Below are 26115 nucleotides of genomic sequence, written 5' to 3'. Positions count from 1 at the left end.
GTCCTCACAAGGAAGAGGAGGAGGAGAGAAAATGTCTCAGTAAAGAATCCATGTTACTATCACAAACATTATATTCAGAAGGCCAGGGATGTGATATTTCGGAAATATATCTTACAAGAAAAGAATCATTTATTTTAGAAAAAAAAAAAGCAATGCATCCAACCTAAAGTTGGATGACACATTGTTTTGTCTCCAGAGCTACATCTGCAAACCTGAAGCTCTAAGGTTGAAAGCCTAACAATATGTTGTTGCAGAACAACTATTCAACAGGTGCATAACAAGGGCGTGAGGCACCCGTGGTCTGAACACCCCCCATAACTTCCTCTGAGCCAGCTGTCTGGCGTGGAGCTGAGTGCAGTGTTGTTCTAGAATCGGATGAGCCTATTGCTTCACCAGGAAATTCTCCGTATGTTTTTCATTTGATAGACCCTCAGGTGGATATTGACAAAAAAAATGGGAATTCAACAGTTAATAACAGATGAAAGAGCGAGGGAAAAATAAACTAATGAGTTCCATTCCTGCTTATCGAAAACATGTCATCTATCATCTATGATCTTAGAGTGAATATTACTCAAGTGTTATTATGTCAGAATTTCCCACACTTCTAAACAACACTCTGGGGATGGTCATGCACGTCTGCAAAAATCAACAAATCAGGATCAGAACAACCTGACAAATTCTGCATTAAACAAGAGTTACCATCTTTATTTTCTAAAGAAGCTTCTCAGCATATCAAATTAAATAAGCATAGGCAGCCAGCCCTGATAGCCCAGAGGTTTAGCACCTGCCTTCGGCCCAGGGTGTGATCCTGGAGACCCCGGGATCGAGTCCCACATTGGGCTCCCTGCATGGAGCCTGCTTCTCCCTCTGCCTGTCTCTGCCTCTCTCTCTTTCTGTGTCTCTCATGAATAAATAAATAAAATCTTTTAAAAAATTAAATAAGCAAAAAATATATTTTTCTTATTCAAGAGAATGTGCAAGTAGGTAAAAATTTCCAAGCTTATATATCCAGGATGCCCCTTTCACCAATTATCCAGAGCAACTAGAACTTAATGGAATTAATTTTGAGAAACACTGTATTGTAAGTACATAACACATATTATTCTGAAAGTAAAAAGTGTGATAACCAAAATATAGACCTAATTCTCATTTTCATTGTATTATTTTAAACAGCCATACATATTCTATAAGCTCTGCTCATTGGTGTTTGTTTAAACCTATGGAGCTGCATTGAATAAATGAAATAAATCTAAAAATTCTGTTATGAAAGCAACTGTTATTTCTCTATATTTGGCTCCATCTTTACTTCTTTCTATTTAGCAAAATCTCATTTTTCACATATTTTATCACTCTTTTAATACATTTCTATTGAACATGTACTACGTGCTACTTCACTCTAGGTATCAAAGATGCAAAAGTTAATAAAAGTTAATATTCATCAAGGTCTCAATCTAATCTAAGTTTTCTGGAGAAGACTTAGAAGAAAATTCCAGAAAAAAAGTTATTAATACCTTCCCACCGAAAGATAAATTTAGAAAACTTTAACTATGTTGTACAAACTTTGGCAATTGCTAGTAGTTGGAAAGTGTTAAGAAACAACAGAAAACAGATTTCGTGTAAGACCAAGATACATCGTACTCAGATAATAAATACTTAAATGGCAAAATTTAAGCTAAGCAATTAAAGTAGCATACTTTTGTGTTTTAAATAGAACAGGGAAAATAAATGTTTCACTTCTCCCATGCTTAGCTCTTCTGAAAAGCTCATCACTCAACTTTCTGATTCCAAAGACATTTGTCACCTTCTACTTGACTTTACCTACCACGATTTGAAGAGTCTTTTGAGGTGAATGAATTATTTCTAAATATGACTCAGTTTTAACGTGAACTTTTTCCAAATTCAATTCTCCTAAATAATGGCTGTGTGCTTATTTAATATTGGTACCATTACTATATCTGATTTAAAAAAAAAAGCTGAAAAAAACAAACACCTGAAGTGACTTAGAGTTTAAAGCAGAATCCAAAATAAGATGCGGGTTTAGTTGTGACAACTAACTGTCCATGAATTCCCAGAGCTATAAGAAGCTGTTCCATCTAGATTGATCCCACATCTTTCCTCAACCCATACTGGTTGACACCTATTGAATCTACTGAAGTAACCAATTTCTCCATTTAGAGTTTTCTAAATCAATAGATACATCAATAAATGGAGATGATAGACAGATAGGGAGCTTGCCTCTTTGTTTAAAACAGAACTCCAAGCTGGAGCAGCAAAGAACAACAGGAAGTGCCAGCAGAGACACGAAAGGAGGCTGTGTCATGGGTGTGGACCACGCACTGGACCAAGAAGTTGGGGTGAGGGGTTGGAAGAAGATAGGACCCTTCCCTGTGGCCTGTGGGGACGCCAGAGTCATCCCAGGTGTGTTCTCATGGTCCAGCTGCGACCTCACAGAGGACTCTCTTGGTCTTATGGCACAGCCTCTCCAGGGGAAGTGTGGCCAGCTTAGCTAGGCCTGAGAGGTGGGGCCCCTGGATTCAGGGCGCACCCCCAGGGCTCACACCCTTGCAGGCTGGCTGCGGAAGCCATAGTTCTAGAGGTCATTCCTCAACCAGGAAGAGGGTCCGCGTCCTGCCAGAGACTTGGGGGAGCCAGTAGTCGTAAGCCCCGGGGCATGGAGGAGGCGGACAAGTCGTTGTGCCCTCCCCACCTTTGCCGAGTAGGCCTTTCCTGCAGCCCTGGAATCGAACACCGTAAAAGCAGGGAGAAGGGAGTAAGGAACTGTCTTGAACACTAACGAACTGGCAATTCATTGATGTTCACAACTTCAAGGATGAATATATAAAATTTTCTGACTCAGACAAAATGGAAATTTGGAAAAAAATAATTGTGGTATAAATAAAATTACATTTTATACATCTGAATTCACGAGCCTATAATTCAATCCCCCATACACATTTTAGTTAACTTTGTAAATAGTACAATATCCTTATCATATGTGGATCTCTCCATCTCATCTTTCATTTTGCTCTCTTCCCCTTTCTATGTATTTATTTACTATTTATTTATTTATTTATTTATTTATTTATTTATTTATTTATTTTACCCATTAAAAAATTGTTTACTTCCCATAAATAAAATTAGTTCTTCCAGTGGTTTCTGGAGGAAAATGCTAAGATGTTTCCTGAAAACTACACTAAAATGATTTGATGCTATTTCCTAACTTTGGATAAAAGGGGAAAAAATTACATTTGATCCAAGGAAAGAAATGAGAGGAAAATTATCCGGAGCACTTCTAATGTCCTTCAACATCTTTAGAATATTAGACTCAAGTCCTAACACTGGACATAAATATCCCCAGTGCCTTAAAAAGTGTCTGGCACACCATAGGCACTCAATAAATATATGTTGAACAAATGAAAAAAGAAAAGCCACTTTCCTGAGGCCATGGATGTCTATCTGTCAGTAGAATAGGACTGAGAAATAATGCGAGCAAAGCAATGTGCCTGTTCTTCACCCGCTTCTACTGGCCTTCATTCTGTCTAGCCCACAATCGCTTACGGTCAGCCTTTCACGCTCTGAGCGCTGTGCAAGTCATAAGGATGCACTGATGAGCTGCTGGGGGCAAGAGATACTTCGTCAAACAATTGCGGCACAATGAATTAATAAATAAATCTGAACTGCTATGGGAAAGCAACACTAAAGTTTTGCCTTTAGTGAAAAGGTAAGAAAAGTTTACAGCCAGAAAAAGAGAGATCCACAGAATTCATTTACTGTTTATTTGTTCCCAAAACGAATGTATGTGTTCTGAATCAAACCCCCCTACACTTCTCAGAAAACCCTGTTGGTTTCCAAGTCGATGGTTTGTTCCAGGAATTGAAGATAGCCAGGTTTGTCCACAATTGTGCCTTCCAACTGCTGTTCTGAAAGCCACAGAAGGTGCCCCATGCCCTTCAGGCCCAGAGTTTCTCCCCCCATAGATGCACAACTTTGGCTTCCTGTCCTTCATCCTCTGCTCTCTCTTGGATGAGGAACCTAGTTCTTTTACTCCCTCCTTATAGGTTTCATTTGAGAAATACTAATCTAAAACATACAAGTCCAGAAGACGTGAGGCTGGGCAAACAGGCCACCCAGACAGGGCAAGTATCAGGAACAAGAATCCCTGAGGGAATACCTCATGCTTTATTAGCCTTGAAATCTCTCCCAGGCCCTACTTGAAATCTCTCCCAGGCCCTAGCCTGAGCTTATACTATCTCTGAAAGAAATAACTATGCAATGGCCAAGAGACACAGATGTGATTCAGGTCATCTCGGTAGTGTCCATGAAGCCAATGCATCTGAAGCTGTAGGGAGCAAAAACTCAACAGCCTCAGGAAGAAATCCACCTCTGCATCCATCCTGCAGGCATTTGCCTCCATCTCAAAATAAATTTAGATAAGCTCATGGGTTTTCCAATAAATGAGTCCTTCCTCTACTCTGAAAGGACGTTGGATACTTAACTGGATGCTTTCCATTAAGTGAGAGAAGTGGTCCTCATACAGGAGACTGAAAGCCTGCAAGGACCATCATGCTTACCCAGACACCTGTGCCTAACACATCATTGAAGTGCACGGTTTGCCCAGTGACACAGACCATGCATCGTCAGTGAGATAAATGCACAGCTGCTGTGAATACTGGAACGCCTTTAATACCCTTTGATTTTCAAACATAATGTATCATTTCTGGGTCATTTTTTTTTTCTTTCTATAGAGACAATTTTTAGACTCATCTCTTAAAACCTTAAGGCAATTTAACACCACTAAAAATGCATTACAGAGTAGATGGATCTCTCTAGCCTAAGGAAAAAACAGAAACTAATATTTCATATCATTTTTAGAGGCTGTAATGGTAACAATAGTGCAACAAAGACCCCTAACAATGACTAGAATATAAGGCACTTTGAGAGGATGAGCAACAATAATGCTGTGATAGGGGCTTCAATTGGCCAGTGATCTTCAAACTGTGACTAGCCTTCAGAAGCACAGAATTTAGAAAAAAGTGTGAATTTTCCCATGAGGCAATTTAAGTCTTCCAAGCATGTTATGTTTGTAGAAATCTGCCATTTGCCCAACAACAGGACTTCCTGTCTGACAAAGTAGAAGCATTAAATCTTCCTCTTCATCATCCACCAACTTGTTCCTACAAAAGCAGAAGCCAGGCCCGAACAATTACAAAGGATGCATTTTGGGAAGGAACAGGAAGGAAGTGGAAAAGGGACCTGATGCTGCAGGAGAAGCTGGTCACATCAGTGACAGAGCTTTCTCCTGTTGCCTTTGCCTCTGTCTCCTAGTGAGTTCAGAGGCAGGAGGTCCTCTCCAATCAAGGGCCAGATAATCTCCATTAGCCCTTCTCTTGTGATCTTGGGAAAACAAGCTTGATAATACCTAGAAATTTCAGAAAGCTCAATGGTGCCTACATATTTACCTCTAGATTCATGTTTGCCCCTGGTTTCTGGTATCCAATAGTATTCCAACACGGTATCCCTGGAATTCCAGCTCACTCATGGAAGCTGCTCACAGGCCTTGCTTCTTTACTTTTTTCCCTAGAACATTATTTGATGGAGGCCATGATTGGGCAATATTTTGCAGTGGGGAATCAAGCTAGCAACCCTTGCTTCTTCTGGCTTTTGCAGACATATAGATGCTGTTGAAGACAAGGTATTCCAAGAAGCTTCTAATAATCAGGTTTCCACAAGCATTTTTACACAATGTTTATAATATCTGATGCTTGTTTTCAAGTATAAGTATTTCTGAGTGGTTATGCTCCACCCCCACACCTCTAATAACTTACTATGGATGACATACACTGGGCCCAATAATTATCAACCTTGTCCACCCATCGAAGTCACCTGGGCAATTATAAAAATCCTAATATTGAGATATCTAGAGCAATTAAATTCATAAACACAGAAAGTGGTTTCCTAGGAGATGTGGCAATGGGGGATGAGAATTTATTGCTTTGCTCTGGAAGATGAAATAGCTCTGGAGATAGTGGGGATGATTCTACAACAATGTGAACATGCTTAATGTCTCTGAACTGTATACTTAGAAATGGTCAATATGGTAAATTTTATGCTAAATATGTCTTACTGCAACTAAGAATTTAAAAGATAATCCAAATGCTCAGGCCATATTCTTGACCAATTAAATCAGACTCTCTGGGGGAAGTTAGAGCACAGCTAATGGCAGCTGTCCATCTAGCAGTGATCAATGAATACTAAACCTCCATCCATTGTTCCCATGGACACATTATTTGATGGAGGTGCATTGGGCAAGGAAGCAAGTGATCAGAGATCCTGAAGACTTTTTAAGTGAATTGGAAACTTTAGGGAGCAGGGGAATGGCCCCAAATAAATGCACTGGTTAATTATTTAGGGTTCACTACATTAATATTCATCTTAAAGTTGGCAACTCTTTTGTGTTGATATGATGATCTCACATCACTGATCTCACACCTTCTTTCAGCCTGGAGGTTGTTGGTGTCACCCTTCAGTAACATCATAGAAGTTCTGTAGAATCATATTCTATAAGAGACCAAGGAAAAATATGACTGGGAGACACAGTTTTGGTGCTCTAATGGACTTCAGAAATTGTCAAATCTTCTATTTCTATTCCTTCTCTTACATATGGGGAAACCAATAAACAAAGAAATAAACTGCATTACAACAGGTCATTGCAGAGACCACTAGTATTCACATAGTTCTTAAAAAGCCATTTCTGTTGGCGATGAAAAAGTTGGCTAATAAGGTCATCCACTATCTTTCGCATTTTGACACTAACAAATTAAGGTATGCTTAAATAACCATGATCTATTGTCCCAAAAAACTATTTAAATGGTAGTATTGTTTTGATGAAAAAAAATTACTATTAGAAGTATTGGAAAGACTATGGAAGAAAGAGGAGAATGTTCCATCCATGAGTTCTACTTGATGGATTCTTTTTTTTTTAATCTTGAACTTTTTATTGGAAACAGCTTCAGCCAGATAAATGAGACCTGAAACATTTATAATGTGCCCTTTTTCAAAGGCACATAATGGTTACAAATAGTGTGGACGCAAAATATTGGTTGTGATATTTCTTTAGGTAGTTTTTAAAAATACTGTCAATGCTCTCTGAAGGAAATCATTTGCAAATATTTTTTTGTGGACAACAGTCTCTTAGTAACTGTGAATCTTATGGAAAGAATGAGATGCCCACATTCAGCAAAAAGCATAGAAATAAATGATGCTCCTCCAATATTCAAATCTTATATGTTTTATATGCTGGTTTATATGCCGTTAGTGTAATTCTTTATATTTTCACGTAACAAAACACAGGTAGCTCTGGTGTCACTGAAATTGACCTATGATCGAGAAATATCAAAGCTTGTTGCACCAGCATTTTAAAACTATAAAGTTATCAGTAGTAAGAAATGCCAAAGGAAAAAAAATAAAAGAAAATAATGCAAATTATTGGTGTGTTATAAGAAAATGAACAGGGCTGAATGTGGAAATTAGAAGTGAGAGACACTTTATCCAGGGACTTGGGTTATGGATTTTTTTTCCTGCTTCTCATTGATTATATAATTGCATTTTATATATCCCAGTTTCTCCTTTCATTGGATGACAGATAATTCTACTTGATACCCCTTAACTCCATAGAGTATATAAATGTGAGATCCCTTGAAAGAAAAAGGGCCAAGATATAAGAACAAATGGTATTAACTTGAATAGTGATCTATAAAAATCAATAATATAAATTAAATATTTGTTTATTAAATCAGAATTATCACTCTTCCAACACCCAAATTCCTTTTTTGAGCATAGGTTGTATTTTAAGAAAAGTTGATAAGCTCTCTGGCTAATGGAAGTTAATTTAATGGGTTTATTTGGGTTCTAATTAGGCTGTGATCACATACCCTAGCAACTGTCTTGTTAGTTTCAATTTAATCCAATTCAACATGAAAACATATCTATCATATTTTGGGCACAGTAATAAGAAATCAAATCAATCATCCTGTCCTGTCCTCTTTCCTTTGACCTCATAATCCAATATGATATAAACATACATCTAATGTGATAGACACATAAATATGTGACATACATAGTTGTGCTGAAGATGTTGAAATAATGGCCTGAAGCAAGGTGGGAGTAAGGACTCCTTGCCCTGCAAATGGAAGCCAACTGTGTGGGTGGGGAAAGGCAGAGACAATTAGAAATAATATTCTGTCCTACAAAAAAATATATCCTAGAGAGAACCACAGAGCATGTGTCGGCACCCCCCCCCCCAATGTTGCTTCTTCAAGCTCCTCATGCTTTTTATTAGCTTGCCCTTCTCTACCTGTGGGGTATCTGTCACCTGAGAACAATTTTCACTGGTGGTGAGGTATGGAAGGAGGGAAAACCATAATTGATGAAGAATATGGCTAAGAATTAAAAATGTAACACAGAGCCCTGAGGGTAGCGGTGGCCTTCTGAAGAGAAGGGACTTTTAGGACAGGTAGCACCACTTGTATCGATTTAGGATCAGCATTAAATGCAGTTCTGCAATGGAGGGTAGTGAGAGATGCACATTCGAAAGAAAAGGAAGGAAAGCCATGGAAGAGAATGGAAATGCTTGTTTTTCAGAAACCAGGGAGGTCCCTAAATTTAATTTCAGCATCTATTAAATGTAATAAAGAATTTTATAATTAATAGATCTTAATATAAGAAATGTATAAAGCACCTATAATGTGTAGCAAAAATGTAAAATATGTTTATATAAACATATATCATATGCAATGTTTATGCAACATACATAGAACCTATAACATGTGGCTCTCTATGTAATATTTATATAACATATATAAAGAACCTATTACACTCGTGATGTGTAGCATGGTTGCTGCTAGTCTACACTGATCCTTTGTGCAAAATTACAATAGGACATTCACTCTTAGTTGTCAAATGGAACCAAGTAACCCTTCTGCTGAGTGTAGAGAACCCTAGGCTAAGGTGCATGGCTTGGAATGCTGAGCTCAAGGTTAGGTTTGAACCACATCTTAAATCCTCACATGGCTAGCTGGTGGTGTCCACAAACCGCACATCCTATTTAGTGGTCCTGCATGACAGGTGTGCAAACATTTAGTCACTATAATTTTCCTTATTAAAAATCCTTTGAGGTCAACAGGGGCTTTGGAGTCAATAAGATCTGGTTTCAAATCCCAGCTATAACCATGACTAGATATAGTATCTTGGCATGTTAACATTCTGAATTTCGATGGCTAAATTTGCAAAAGTTGTGATAATTACATCTACCAATCCTACTAGCATAGGAAATAGATGGATAATAGATGTCAGTATTCATCCATAAATTCTCCATCCCTACTCTAGCTCCATCCCTTACATATTGAATTTTTCTATCAATTGTTTCATAAGTATTCAGTTCTTATTAATATACTTTGTATTTTAGAGGGTGGTCAGGGGTAATAAAAATGTCAGAAAATTATCCCCAAAATGATTTGAATTCAAGTAAGAAAACTTTGAGTTTTAGGCTTCTTTTAGTTAGAATTCTTTATAGATAATACTGGAATTAATATTTAGATTGCCTATGGAAAGAAAGATTTCCATAGAAACAAAAATAATAGTATAAATAAAATCAGATGAGGAATATTTTACCAACCTAATAAAGTGAACATTTTTTAAACAGAAACAGCCCCAAATTACATATAATTACAGTGCTAACTACAAATGAATTCCATCCACTCTTCTCGACAATGTTGGTCATTAGTTTGGATTATATGTTAGTCATTAGTTTTGATTACATGAATTTAGAAAGAACTGAATTGCCTTTCATTAAAAACAGTCTCAAAAAGACTTTAAACAATCAAGAATATCCTCCCTCTTTTTAAAACACCAGCATTTATAGTCAGTTTATTATATGCTGGACCCATGACACATGGTCATAAGGCAATTTTACATGGTTGTGATCTTCCAGTTTGCATATGAAGACACATAGATTCGATTATTACCTGGATGGAAGCAGTCAATGAATAAAGATTTTATACATTGGTTGCTCAGGATCACTAGTCAGTACCAAACTACTAGTAGTTTGACCACTGGATTTTTATTTAGTAGAAATATAGAAAATATCTGAATAGCATGTTTTTTCATATAGCCTTTCTTCTCATAACTGAAACAATTATTTTTATGCTAGATGGAGTCCACTTCCATCTCTAGTGCATCTCATTTCAAGGTATGACCACAGATCCCTGGAGTGGGTACTGAGACTCCTTCAGAGGACATTATATTTTTACATTAGACTGTTCTTATGATAATACTAAGGGATGTATGCTTTTTCCCATGTGATGGTGAAAGAGCAATGGTAAGCAAAACTGATAGTGACCTAACATAAATGGAAACAATAGCACCATGCAGGAGCATGAAGGAGGAGGAACAGGAAGAGGAAAAAGAAGAAAAGCCAGCATCACTTAAGAAAGTCCTTGAGGAAGCAGGAAAAATTATTAAAATTAATAAGCCTTGATCATTGAATACATAATGCATCTGTGGTACCTATTGAAGCCTGAAATGATCTTGAGGGAAAAGTGCATTGAAATTGTTTCAATTGTGAGCTGAATTCACTGCTTTATTTTCAGAGGACACTGTCTTATTTGAAAAAAAAAATAATTAAGTTATAATTGCTAATATCTGCATTGTCAGACATTCTCTTTAAAAAATAAATGGGGCAGCCCAGGTGGCTCAGTGGTTTAGTGCTGCCTTCAGCCCAGGGTGTGATCCTGGAGACCTGGGATCCAGTCTCACGTCAGGCTCCCTGCATGGAGCCTGCTTCTCCCTCTGCCTGTGTCTCTGCCTCTATCTCTCTCTGTCTTTCATGAATAAATAAATAAATAACTTAAAAAAATAAAAAAATAAAAAATAAAAAATGAAATAAAATAAATAATAAATGAATGGGCTTTTTTAAAATGAGTTTTTATTCAAGAAAAATAATTGACAATATTTGTAGCCAATGATAAATAAAATTCAAGTCTAAAAATAATAGAAATTTTGAAAATTTGTATGTGCCACCATGAGTTTGACTCATTTCCAATGCTTAAATATTTTTCCAATAAGATCTATAGAGCTATTAATATATGCAATGTTTTTGATATTGTGTAGTGAAGTGTATCAACATTTGGAAGCACTCATAACACAATGAGTCATTATTTGCCAAATCACCAAGACACGGTGGTACAAAATCATGCATGTATTCCATTTCAAGATGGAAGCTAAATCAATGGATTTTAAGGTAAATAAGTATAAAATGTTTATTGTTATGATTTCATATTCCAAATTGTAGCTAATACTTAAAATATCTTTCGTCAATTCTTTATAGTGTCTTATATCTCTATATATCTTATTTGAGAAATATTTAAACATTGTAAATCTGTCAAACTCACAGTGGTGCATACAAGAAACAGACTCTTACCAAACATGGTTCCTGAAGGGGAGGAGGGTGGGAAATGGGTCAAACAGGTGAAGGGCATTAGGGAGGGCACTTGTGATGAGCACAAGGTGATATATGTAAGTGATGAGTCACTAAATTCTACACCTGAAATTAACATTACACTGTAGGTTAACTAACTGAAACTTAAAAACTTGGAGAAAAAAATGAAATAAAATTCATTTATTCTTCAACCATATGTGAAGCAGGATTTTTAAAAATATTTTAACCAAAACAACAAAGTGTAGCAGATTGAATGCAGCAATGGATGTATGAATCCATATACAGTGGTACCATACTAACAAAAATCAAAAGAAAATTGGAATGACTACGACAAAACAAGAAAGTTGATTTCAGAGGAAAAAATATTACTCAAGAGGGACACTTCATAACATCAAAAGTATGAATCCATTAAAAAGACATAGCAACTTTAAACATGTATGTAGCTAACAACAGAGCTTCAAAATACAGGAAGAAAAACTGGTAAGAAATAGAGAAATAAAGGATTTCAATGTCCCTCTCTCAGTAACAGAAGAGTCAGAAGATGAGTAAGGATCCCAAAGATCTAAACAATGCTGTCCTACTAGATCTAATTGACCTTTATGGAGCATTTCACCCTAATATAGCATAACATATATTCTTTCCAGTGTACATTACATACTCACCAAAATAGAGCATACTCTAGGGCAGAAAACAATTTGTGGCCAGCTGAAAAGGATTCAAGTCATACAAAGTATGTTCTCTGACCACAAAATCCCTGGGAAAAATCCCTAGATATTTGGAAACTAAATAGAACAGTATTATATAACCCATGGATCACAGAAGTAATCACAGGGGAAAATAGGAAGCATTTGAACTGCATGAAAAGAAAAACATAATATTTATGGGATGCAGTGAAATCCATCCTTAGAGTGTAATATAAAGCACTGAACACCCACATTAGAAAAGAAAAAAAGAGTCTTAAGTCACAGCTTCAATCTTAAGAAACCAGAGAAAGAAGAGCTAGTAAATCCCATTGTAACTAGAAGAAAGAAAATAATGAAAGAGCAGAGCAGAAATCAATGGCATATAAAATAAATAAAACTGATATGGAAAAAATCAGTGACACCAAATGTAGTTTTTTTGTTTTTTTTTATTTTTGGTTTTTAATTTTTGAGATCAACAACATTGGCATATTACTAGTCAGTTGCATCAGGTAAAGCAGAAAATACAAATTAACACATCAGAAATTAGAACTGTGAGATATATCACTACTGATTTAAAGGACAATAAGGAAATATTATGAATAGCATTATGACAATATATTTGACAAAATTTATTGAATAAAAATTGAAAAATTCCTTGAAAGATGAAAACTACCAAATCCACTTACTCAAGTAGAGAGAAAGCCTGCACAGGCTTGTAAAATAGAAAAAGGTTGTATTGTAATTTAAACATTTTTCATAAGAAAATTCCAACCCCAAATGGCTTCACTGATAAATCTCTCAAAAATCTGAGAAGAAATACTTTCAATACTATACAAACTCTTCCAGGCTATTACAGAGGAAATAATATTCCCTAATTAATTTTATGAGACCAGCATTACTCTAAGAGCAAAATCAGACCAAGTCATTATAAGAATACACTATAGGCCAGTATCCTCCCTTGTGAGAACACAAAGATAAAAAGAAAAAAAAAAAAAAGAAAGAGAAAGAAAGTCAAAGCCAACAGTATACAAAAAGGCTGATACATCATGTCTAAATTAATGTATCCCAGAATGCAAGAAAATCAACTACTGTGATTAATTATATTAATAACTAAAGCAGAACACATCATCTCAACAGATCTAGAAAAAGCTTTGACAAAATCTACGTCCCTTTCTGGTAAGACCTTACAACAAAGCAAAAATAGAAGGGCATTTCCTCAACCTGACAAAAGTAATCTATGAAAACATATAGCTAATATCACATAATGATGAAAACCAGAGTGCTTTCCACCAAAGATCAGGAATGAAGCAAGAATGAGGGTACCTGGCTGGCTCAGTTGGGCGAGCATGTGGCTCTTAACCTTGAGATCCTGAGTTTGAACTCCACGGTGGGGATATAGATTACTAAAAATAAAGCTTTTTTTTTTTAAAGGAATAAAGCTAGAATGTCTCATGTCTCCCACTTGTATCCAACCTCTTGTATTCAACCTAATATAGGTACTAGCTCATTCCTTCAGGCAAGGGAAAGAAATAACATACGTTCACATTGGAAAGAAATACATAAAACCGTCTTTATTTGTAGTTCTCAGGATCATCTAGATAGAGAGTCCTCTAAAGTGTACTAAAAAGTTACCAGAACTGGCTTGTGACAGTTTTGTATATACATACATATGCATGTACACATATATCCTCATGGATGGCAAAAACATTCACATCATTTGTATTTAGTCTTATAGGAAATCTAATTTTCCCAATTATATTCCCTTATATTATTTGATTGCCATGAACTTGGAGACATGTAAACAATATAGAGAATCTCCAGGAAAATAAGATATTTGAAAGTCTGAAAGTCTCATCTAAGATAAGGTACCCAATCTCTTCCTTGGCTTTCTCCAAGATGCATGAACACAACCTTATGACTTAATGTTTATCCTGGAGTTAAGCCTCTTCTTCAGAAGTAAGGCTGCTCTAAGAATGAGCTAGAGCAAATGCCAGCACATTCACCTAAGATGTTCATAAAAGGTTTTATTATTGCCCTTATGCTAAGTAGATACTGGCCTCGAATGATTCCAAATTCCTCGTGAACTTTTAGAGATTAAGAAGTTTCTCTAACTCTCTTTACTATAGGATGCCATGTTAACTATTTGGCATCACCTGACAGCATTTATTTCACTATGTTTTGAAAGAGAGCTCTGCCAAATGGACCAAAGAAGTTTCTAGATCCCTGAGAATATTTTCAGGGATGACAGAGTACTGGACGGGCAATCTCCCTCATATACAAAGTGCATTGGAATAATATCTGCTGAACACCTGGGTGCCAGGCACTATTTTAGTCACTGAGGAGACAGAGATGAAGAAGACACACTCCTGCACAGGAGAGCATGAGAAGTCTAATGGAAGGATGTGTACAGGTCTTTGGAAGTGAGGCAGGGAGATTTTTTTTTTTCCCTGAGTGAGGGGAAAACGGAGAAAGTCTTTTTTGAGATAAGAAAGTATTATATAGGGGGGGGGACCCTCTATGGATTCTAGCAAGAATTGTGTAACCTTCGAGAGAGAGAGAGGGAGAATGTATAAATTTCATTTATTTGCTTCATTTTCAAGTGATAAATTCCTGAATGCCTTCAACTGACTTTGTTTTCTAAGATGGTGAAAGTCAGCACCCATCTTTATTAGACCACCCTGCCATGGGGACACATCACACCCACTGGGAGGGCCACGGTTACTGGAAGCCAGCTATGCTCCAGAGAACTTCCTTGAGCCAAATGAAGGAAGCCCGTGACGGGCAGGCAGGGGGAGTGGCTACGAAAGGTGGACCAGCTGGTTGGTGCGATTTGTGGCCCTAAATTCCCTGTGGGTTCAGACTGAAGCTCATTACCTGTCAAAACCAGCTTACATCTTAATTTTTCACCCTGGCCCTACCCTCCTTCCTCCATTCTCCTTCTCCAAAGTGCACATTTCATGCACACACAAATCACCTGAAGAAGAATCCTCTTCATCTCCTCTGCTTCACAGAAACTTGAACTAAAACATACAACAGCAGCTCCTAAACTACACTCAAACTTTGTATCTTTTACCTGTAAAGAATACAACTTTCTACTTCAAACAGAACAGACATTGCTAGGAAATAAAAAAAACCATAAATATATATGTTAACATATATATATATATATACACACACACACACACACACACACACACACAAACATGCCAAATTCATGACAGCCAGCAATTTTATTCTTTCTCTAGCCTTTTCAAAATTACTATTGCTAATTGTCTCTCTCACTCACATGTGGAATTTAAGAAAGAAAACACAAAAAGGAGACAAAAAAACAAACTCTTGAATACAGAGAACGCTGGTTACCAGAAAGAAGAGGGTGATGAGGAGTGGAATAGAGGGGATTAAGAGTACACTCATCTTGATGTGCAGTGAGAAATGTATACAACCGTTATATCGCACACTTGTAACTAATACATCAATAAAAAATAAAATTAAATAACATTTTTAAAAATGACCATTGCTACTCCAATTACACTGAGAAATGTTTCTTCTTTGTTGGTATAAACTCTATTTTTCATTTGTTGTTGTCTTTTAAAATTTATTTATTTGAGAGAGAAAGAGAGAGAGACCAGGAGGTGCAGAGGAAGAGGAGAGAATCTCATGCAGGCTCTGTGCTGAGCGTGGGACCTGACCTAGGGCTTGATCTCATGACCCCAAAACCAAGAGTCAGGCACTTTGCCTACTGCACCTCCCAGGCTCCCCTATAACTACATTTTCAGTTTCAGCTCACTTAACTAGCCAAACTCTCTACACATATCTTTGTTGTTTTCCTTCTAAAAATGATGAGATTTTAAGGGAGGAAAACTCTTCCTTACTCTTTATTTTAAACTTACTCCCAGTATGAGTCTCCATCTTGTAAGTTGGCAAATGCTGTTCCTTGGACTAATGGAAAAGAATTCAAAAATCTAAAGAAATGATTACATATATAAATAATAGCATAATAATGGACTATTTTAATCACCACTACATTAATAATACCACAACTAGAAAGAAGTCTCTAGCTCATCGCAATCCCAGTAAAATGAATAATAACATTTTCTGAAATAAATTGCATTGACTGCCACTTACATTTATTACTCTAAAAGTTGAATTAAACAATTATGGGACTATAGGTAAAGTTTTGCCCCATCTATTTTTGTAAACATCAATCAAAATGCATTAGAAAATGGGAAGGCAATTAATTAAAAACCAAAGGGAAAAAAAAACTTGGAGACTTTCCAATCATATCCATTTTGGGTTAAAATTTTAATGCCAATTAATATAGTGAAAGGCATCCATTCTACTCCATGTGGAAATTTTCAACACAACATGTTTTAGAGTTTTACAGATAATATAGCTGCATAACTAAGAAGTTGTATCTTTAATTCAAAAGGACATAACAGGGATGCCTGGGTGAGAGTGGTTAAGCATCTGCCTGTAGCCCAGGGCATGATCCTGTAGTACCGGGATCGAGTCCTACATTGGGGTCCCTGCATGGAGCCTGCTTCTCCCTCTGCCTGTGTATCTGCCTCTCTCTCTCTCTCTGTCTCTCATGAATAAATACAATCTTAAAAAAAAAGACATAACAATTAAGAACAAATTGAAATTATACATAATGTATACATAATGTATATAGCATATATGTGTATATAATGTGTTAGAAAATATAAAAATATATGTTAAAAATTATATACGTTATCATACATACATTAGAAAATCACACACTTTTCAAATAACCCATATATTTCCTACCTGAAGTCAGAACCTGCTCTTCTACCATTTTCTGGAATCCCAGGATCTGGACACATGTCAGAAACCAATGCAACACCGCCTTGACTCACTATAATAGACAGAAAAATTCTTGTCATTTTGTGTCGCTGTTGGGGAAATCCTCAGAGAATAAATTTGTTAGGCAGGCTTGGTTCTTAAATTATAATGACTCAAAATGTGATTTATTTAGAATAAGATACTTTAGATTTATTAAAATAGTTCTTTATTCTTATGTCTGAAAAAAAAAAGACATTTTATTTTAGTGAAAGGATGCCAACATTCTTTACTTTGAACCCTTCTTCTATTCCAATGGTCAAAGTTTAATTTTAAAAATGTTTGTGCTCATTACAGGCAACTTTATGACAGGTTACAACTAAGAGCATCATGAGACGATGTCAAAGTTTATACAGAAGAAAACCTTCATCCGCTATCCGTGGATGAAGTGAAGCAACAGATTATCTGTTAACACCTATACAAAATATACTTTAAATAAAACTACCAACTTATGTTTTCAACATTGAACATGTTTATCATCAAACTAAAAAAAATGTACTGTTCTTTTATAGACATGCTGCTTTATTTCCTGAATCTGTTCCATGAAGAGCCCTACCTCTTTTTGGGATGTTGTACAATCACAGTGTAACAGTGATTTTAAAGGGCTCACTTGTTCATCGGATAGAGTAGCTAACACTCAAACACCCATCCGCCACTATTTAAGCTGTCTAATGCAACCAAGGCAATCAAATTCTTCTTTCTTTCCAGAAACTTGCTCAACCTTGGGCTTGTTACCAAATTCCCTTCAGTGAGACATGAGCAGAATGCTGTAGCCATCCCACTGGGAAGACATTCCAGTGAGCCAGTAGAGACCATATCTATCTTCTTTTACTTGGACCTTACGATGTCTGAATTAAAATGTGGAAGTTTTGGTACCATTTTGCAACAGTCCAAGGATGGGAGAAATAGTATGGATGGGATAGAAGTCATATCACAAAAACCAAGACCTTTGATGTCATAGTTGAGGCAGAAAATTTACCAATTCATGAACCTACTTTATCTCAACATGCTGTTGGATAATTCATGTTTTCTATAGCTTAAATCCATTTGAATATATGACTGTATTATCTGCTTAGGTATATGCAGATTATATATATGTACACATATGTAATACTTACATAATACCTATATATGTATATACATAAATATATATATGTGTGTGTCTATATATTTTACCACATATATTTTAAATGATTCCACAAGAAAAAGTATATTATCTGGGTAAATATTGAAATCCCTAAGCATTTTATTAAACTATGCATAAAAATATGACAATAATTACAGCAAGACTCAGTTTTCATTGCTGAGTTAGGATGAAACTGAGATATGGACAAAATTCCACATTAGCTACAGATCTTACTAGAATAAATTTATTCTTAGGAAGAACTCCATTATTCCAAGTTAGTTCATCTCCATTTCTTACAGGTTTTAGTTGAGATTTTTATATCATCCAAGAACTTTTTTGCAGTATGGCGTGAGAAATGGATTCAACTCTACAATTCTTTTTTCTAAATATTTGTTTTTCCCATGATTATTTAAAAACAATCCAGCACATAGGGCAGCAACATCAGTAAGATGATGAAAGAGAAAATTCCAGGCCCTCATTCCTCCATGAAAATACCAAATAAAAACTACAGATAGAATAAGATAACTTTTTAAGAGCTCTGGAAACCAGTCTGAGGTTAATAGCAGCCAAGTGAAAGTTCAATGAAGAAAGAGCCACATTCATAATGGCAGAAGAGTTCATGAAAATTTACTTACCCTTACCTCATACCTTCCCTGACATGGCATGGTGACCTCATTCCTGGTCCCCTTGCTGAGGATGAAGAAGCAAAGAGAAACTTGTTTGCAATATTCTGACCTATGGGCTGCATGAGCGACAGATTTTTTTTTTTTTTTTTTTTTTTTGGTTGTTGTTATTGTTGTTGTCGCCGTTTTTCTTGCCTGCCTCGGAACTTATCTGTGGAATGGCTGCCAGAGGCCAAGGAAGGCACTGGCAGACTGCTGCGTTTAGAAAGTGCAGAGATTGCAGCCATGCAGGCCCCTGGGGCCAAGGAATTATAGGAAGAAGAATATTACAGACCATCTAAGATCCTGAGAGGCTGGAGTGAGACTTGTTGGGGAAGTAAGATATTCTAAAGCAGCTGGATGGGGGGCTAACACACAGAGACCCAGACAGGACACATTCCCAGAGAAGACTCTATGGCTTCATGAGAGGCTAACAGTATGGCTCAGAGGACCCCTAATTTGTAAAGGGCTTCCACAACATTCTGCAAAAACTGGGAAAGGTAGCTGTGTCTTCCAAATGCACAGTTTTTCACAATATCACAAGGCATTAAAATTTTTGAAAAATGTACCCAATTCAAAGGGATAAGATTAATCTCCAGAAATAGTCCTTGAAGAAACACATGTATCAGACTTACTAGACAAACTGTAAAACTGTCTTAAATATGAATTTGAATAATTGAACATTTCTCAAATTTGAGGAAAGTTATAAATATACAAATCCAAGTTGATAAATTCCAAGTAGGATAAACTCAAAGCAACTCAGAATGAGACACAGAAACTGTCAAAAGACCAAGACATAGAAAGCATCTTGAAAGCAGAAAGAAAAAAGCATCTCATCGCAAACAAGAGATCTCCAATAAAACCATCAGGTTTTATTGAGAAACCAGGTTTCTCAGCAGAAAACTTGTAGGACAGAAGATAATAAGGGGAAATATTAAAGTGCTGAAAGAAAAAAAATGCTATTTACAGAGAACTCTATATCCAGCAATACGTTCTCCAAAAATGAAGGAAAAACACAATTAAAAAATAAAATAAAATAAAAAATAAAAATAAATAAAAAAGAGAAAAAGAAAAAAAGAAAAAGAAAATAAAATCTAAGACATTACCATACCCCTCCCAAAAAGAATTCATTACTTATATACCTGCCCTATAAGAAATGTTAAAGATAGTCCTTCAACTGCAATGAAAGGACACTAGACAATAACTCAAAATAATATGAAAGCACAAAGTTCTCTTATAAAGGTAAATATAGAGAGAAATATTCTAAAAACCCAGTATTTTGCCATTTTGATTCACAAGTCTATTTTTTTTAAATTCTCTACATGGCTTAAAAGACAAATGCATGAAAATATAAATATGCACTAGTAGGTATACAATACATACAGATGTAATCTGTGACATCAGTAGCAAAGTGGTGGTGTAGGAAGTGTGAAAGAATACAGCCATGTATGTGACTGAAGTTAAGTTGGTATCAGTTTAAGACTGTTGTAACTTTAGGAGCTCATGAAATCTTCAGGGGATCCATAAAGAAGATATCTATAGAATATGTGTGAAAGGAAGTGAAAAGAGAACTCTCATAAGTCATCAGACATATCAACTCAACACAAAGGAAGATGGTAATGGGAGAGAAATACTAGAAGGCCTACAGGAAACAAATAAATGTGGCAAAAATAAGGGTCTTCCCCTCAGTACTCCCTTTAAATGTAAAATCAATCAATTCCACGTATGTGCCAAATTGTGTCCTCTCAAAATTCACATGTGGAAGCCCTAAACCCCATCCCTCAGAATGTGGCTGTATCTGGCGATACGCTTTTTAAACAAATGATTACATTAGAATGAAGTCATCGGGGTGTGTCCATTCCAATATGAGCGATGCCCTTGTAAATGGAGTAGGACACAGATACACAGAGGGAAGACCCTGTGAAGACGCAGGGAGAAGACAGCCATCTACAGGGCAAGGAGACAACCTGTAGCAGAACCTCCCTGCCTCCAGAATTGTGAGGAGATAAATTTCTGTTGGTTAAGTCACTCAATTTGTGGGGCTTTGTTGTGGCAGCTCTAGCAGACTAATGTATTCCCCGATCAAATGACATACGTTGAAAAAAATGGATAAACAACAACAAACCAGGATACGACTATCTGTTGTCTACATACCTGAAGACACACAGAGGTTGAGAGTGAAGAGTGATCAAACTCACAGAGCCAGAAGGTAGAATGGTGGTCTCCCAAAGCATGGGGAGAAAGGCCTGGGAAATTATCATTTAACATGTACAGAGTTTTGGTAGGAAGATACAATTTTTCTGGAGATGGATGGTGGTAACAGATGGGCGAGGATGCCAATGTACTTAAAGCCAAAAAACCATATACAAAAAAATTACTTAAAATGGTAAATTTTATGTATATTTTTAAAAGATTTTTTTTTGTTTGCTTGAGAGAGAGAGAAAATGCACACAAGTAGGCAGAGCAGCAAGCAGAGGGAGAGGGAGAAGCAGGCTCCTCACTGAGCAGGAAGCCCAATACGGGGCTCGATCCCAGGACCCTGAGCTGAAGGCATATGCTTCACCAAATGAACCACCCAGGTGCCCAATGTTATCTATATTTTACCACTGTGGTCTGTGCATATGTGTGTATCCCAACAAATTATAGATCTCTGACCATTCAACAAATCAACTTCTATCACTCCCAAAATTCTAGAGCAGTCCCCCTTATCCACATTTTCACTCTCTGTGTTTTTTCAGTTATCTGAGGTCAACCAGGGTCCAAAAGCAGATGATCTATAGTCTAAAGCTATGCCACAGCACCTGTGACATTCACCTTCCTTCCTCTCATCAGCAGGCAACTGGTCATCCCACATCATAACCAAAAGAGGATGGGCGAGTACAGGACAATACGGTGGTTTGAGAGAGAGAGAGAGAGACAGAGAAAGAGAGAGAGAGAGAGAGAGAGAGAGACTGTATTCCCATAGCTTTCATTACAGTATAGGGTTATAATTGTTCTATTGTATTAGTAATGATTGTTATTCTGTTACTGTCCATAATCTATATAATTAAGCTTGATCATAGCCACGGGTGTTTAGAAGATGACCTAGTGCTTAAGGGGTTGGGTACCGTCCTGGGTCTCAGGCATCCCTGGGAGTCTGAGAACGTATCTCTTACGGAGCAGGGGGTAGTGGCTGCATCGCGTTCATACCTAGCGCTGTGGTGTCTTAGGCTGCATCACGCGCTAGGGCAGCAGTCTACTAACAGACCCCAAGCGCACGGTCATTGCGGAGTCCTACGAAAACACCCTCATCAAGGTAAATGGCCTTCATCGGAAGCAGTCTGCTGTAGTGTGGCTTTACTTCACTATTTTACAATAAGAAAGTGTGCCAACATACAGCATAAAGCCTATTAAAAAACACACAAAAAGTGTATTTCTCTTTCCCTCTTTTTGTTTCTCTTCCATGGAATAGTAATAAGAAATGAGGGACATTGGAAGTACCCATCCAAGTTAGATCAACACACTCTGGGGCTTTTTAAAGATAATGTCAGAGTTGCTTATTTATTCCAGAAAGGTTACTCACTTGGAATTCTGCGAGAGCGCAGAATGAATTAGACAAGCCTGAATGGCTTGCAGATGGCAGGAGATAACTGAAAAGTGATGAGAGACTAAATGTAAAATATGGCTGGTTTTCTGAAACAGAGATGGGCTTTTAATGGGATAACGACAGCAAAGACATGGTGACAAGCAGGTTATGTACAAGTAAACAATAAGCTCCATAAATCCCAACTACCTATTCCATCAGCATCATGACCCAATTAATTTCCCTAAAAACTGAAGCTTTAAAGCTGGCAAGTCATGGAGCTCAATCTGCTTCAAGCGGGATCCCCAGTGCCTCAGAGAAATTTTTTCAAAAGAGAGGAATTACTCGTTTTAATACCATTTTAACTCCAATTTTGTTGAATCACATCTTTTCAAGTCTCGTGGGACACATGCCATAGATATTAATAAATATATTCAACTTGAATCAAAACCTTGCAGATAAAAATCAAAACGGGAATGATCCGATGGGTATTAACCAATACTAAAGCAAGATGTAAAACTGTGCAAATAGATGAAACAGATACAAATTAGACCGTTTATAAAAGACTTCAATTAGCTTTGATTTAAAATGTGTAAATTATATTAACATATATATATATATTTTTTTTAATGCCTTTTTCAAAGTATCTTCATTTACAACATCAAGATTCCTCTGAAGTGTGTATGGCAGGAGGAAGATGCTTCTCCCAACAAATTAGCCTGCTCTTTGAGGCTATACCTTGTACTTGTCAATTAAAACCCAACATGAGGGCAGCCCAGGGGGCTCAGCGGTTTAGCACCGCCTTCAGCCTAGGGCATGACCCCAGGGTCCTGGGATGGAGTCCCGCATCGGGCACCCTGCATGGAGCCTGCTTCTCCCTCTGCCTGGGTCTCTGCCTTCTCTCTCTGCATCTGTGTCTCTCATGCATAAATAAATAAAATCTTTAAAAATAATAATAAAATTAATAAAATCCAACATGAATTGATTTGTGGCAAACTGTACAGCCAGACCGATGCTCAGAGAAGAGATCAACGAGTACAAGAGGAGCATAAACGACTGTGTCTATGAGAAGAGATCATAGGCGAGTCAGTGGAGACAAGTACAATTAGAGGAAAAATTAGAAATAAAACACACTAAGAATAATCACCATAATGAGGACTTAAATTCACAGATCTGATGTCAGCTAGAAGCGCCGACGTCCTTTCCGTACTTTCCAGCCTGAGCCCATACAACCAGGCCGAGAGGGGAGATGTCAGAGCCAGGCTGCAGGACGGGACCCGGAGGCCAGGCCCGGGATTCTACTGGTGGAGCCGCCAGGGTCCTTGGCGCAGCCGCCGACAGCCCCGCGGATGCTGTGGCCTCAAGAGCTCCGCTCAAGCGCAGCCTCGGAAAGCCACCTGGGGGAGAGGCTCCTCCACGCCCCCGCCCCACAAACTACCCCAAGGTGACTCTCACAGCTTCCGGGACACCCTGGGTTCCACCTGCGAGGGGGAGACCGGGAAGGACGGGCCTGGGGGGGGAGCCCCAGAAGGAGCTCCGGCGGGACGTGAGGTCCCAGGTGAGGTCGCCCGGGCACAGCGCTCCCCCCGGAACCGCAGGGCCCCGGCGGGCGAGGCCTGGCTGCTCCCGGCCCCACGGAGGGCTGCGCGGGGAAGCTCACCTCCGCGGAGCCCGGCCTCCGGCACGTGGAGAGGCCCCTGCGCCCAGCGCCCAGCGCCCTGGAGCCCGGCGGGGGGCACCCGGAGGGCCCAGCACAGCCCCCTCTCTGCCGCCGGGCACCCGCGCGGACTCCGGAGTGCCCAGGCTGGCGTGGACCGGAGCCTACGGTCGGCACTCGGGGCGCCTCGCCTCTGCTGGACGCTCAGTCTCCACCGCTTCTGTCCTCCTTCCCGCCTCCTGGGCAGGGGCGGGGCCGTGGGGAAGGATGGGCTCCCGGGAGAAGATGCTCACCTGGGGCCTGGGGTCTGGCAAGGGCGGGCCTTGGGGAAGGAGGGGCTCCCGGGAGAAGATGCTCACCTGGGGCCTGGGGTCTGGCAAGGGCGGGCCTTGGGGAAGGAGGGGCTCCCGGGAGAAGGGGCTCACCTGTGGCCGGGCACCTGGCAGGGGCGGGGCATCTCAGCCCAGGCACAGGCACCTGAGAGTCAGCGCAGCAGGCCCCTCCCCCAGAAGAACTGCTGGAAGAATAAGGTTTCTGCCCAAGCCGCTTTATACAGCTCCAGGACGAAGGGAAAATAGTACATAGAACTAGAAGTTTTTTTCATTATGATTCGTTTATATTGCAGGTTAAAAATTTCCAATATTTTTTCTCACTTCCTGCCTTAGCTACAATATTTTACAAACTCTTCATTTCTAAGCTTTTTCCTTTTTGTCTTTCATATTTCTACAATTACATGTCTTACATATATTTTTCATTTCTGGATTTCCTTCTACCTTTCCACTTTTAACTTTAGTAGCTATGGGAGTTCTGGGTTTTTGGTTTTCGTTTTTTTCTGTCTTGTTTTGTTTTATTAGGGTGGAAGTTACTACCTTACAACACATGGACCAAAGTACACGCAGAACCAAGTGGAACACCATTGATTCATTCTGTAAGACTGTATTTTCTCTTCCTTCCTATTTTGCCCTCCTCTTTTATCTTGTTTATTTTTTGTTGTTGATGTTGGGCCTCTATATAAGTTTTGCTGGTTTATACAAATTTGGATTTGACCATCTTCTAGAATACAGAACAAAATACACTCAGAACCAAGAGGATCATCCTCTAGGTCCCCTCGGTGAGACCCATTCTCTCTACCACCACTTCCTCACTACCCATTTTTTTCTTTTCTTCTTTTTTCTTTGTTTATTGTTTCTTTTTTGTTTTTCTTTCCTTATTACTATTTTTTTCAATTTGTTTTTCACTTTAGTGGTCATTTATTTCCTTCCGTTCTTTTTATTTTATTTCCTGGCCTCTGATCTCTTGGAATCGACTTTTTACTTAGGCCGTGGTTGGTAATTTTGACTCTGCTTGTTCATACAGCCACTCGGCACTGGACAAAATAACTAGAATGAAGAATTCACCAGAAGGAATAATTCACCAGAAAAGAAAGAACTGGAAGTAATACTCTCTGCCACAGGCTTGCTGGACATGGATTTAAATATCATGTCAGAGATACAATTAAGAAGTACAATTATAAAATCACTAGTGGCTCTGGAAAAAAATGTATAAAGGACTCCAGAGATTCCGTTACTACAGAATTAAGAACTAATCAAGCAGAAATTTAAAATATTTTTAACTGAGATACAGTCCAAAATGGATGCTCTAACTGCTAGGGTTAATGAGGTGGAATGATAGCTTGAGAAGGATTAATATTCATCTTATTGTAATTACAGAAGAGGTAGAGAGAGAGGGGGGACCACAAAGTATATTTGAACAAATCATAGCTGAGAACTTCCCTCATCTGGGGAAGGAAACAGGCATTCAGATCCAAGAGACAAAGAGGACCCTCCCCCCCAAAAAATAAAAAAAAATCAACACATCAACATTTAATAGTGAAAATTGCAAATTTCAAAGATAAAGACAAAATTATTGAAACAGCTCGAGACAAGAGATTTTTAACATATACAGGGAGAAATATCATATTAACAGAAAACCTATCCACAGATGCCTGGCAGACCAGAAAGGTGTAGCATGATAGATATAGGATACTAAATGAGAAAAATACACAGCCAAGAATACTTTATCCAGCAAGGCT

The 26115-nt window shown here is 38.1% G+C and overlaps 1 protein-coding gene across 2 annotated transcripts in view; it reads right to left on the bottom strand.

The window, feature by feature from the left end:
• CSMD1 (CUB and Sushi multiple domains 1) overlaps positions 1–26115 on the bottom strand; it is a 1871666-nt gene that overhangs the window by 535173 nt on the left and 1310378 nt on the right. For both annotated transcript variants that reach the window (XM_072763911.1, XM_072763912.1), the window contains exon 8: positions 16966–17053. In XM_072763911.1, the coding sequence (XP_072620012.1) occupies positions 16966–17053 (88 nt within the window). The remainder of the gene's footprint in view (positions 1–16965; positions 17054–26115) is intronic.

The sequence above is a fragment of the Vulpes vulpes genome, chromosome 7 (assembly GCF_048418805.1).
Source record: "Vulpes vulpes isolate BD-2025 chromosome 7, VulVul3, whole genome shotgun sequence".
In the NCBI taxonomy this organism is placed as follows: domain Eukaryota; kingdom Metazoa; phylum Chordata; class Mammalia; order Carnivora; family Canidae; genus Vulpes; species Vulpes vulpes.
This window is presented reverse-complemented; position numbering and strand designations above follow the sequence as displayed.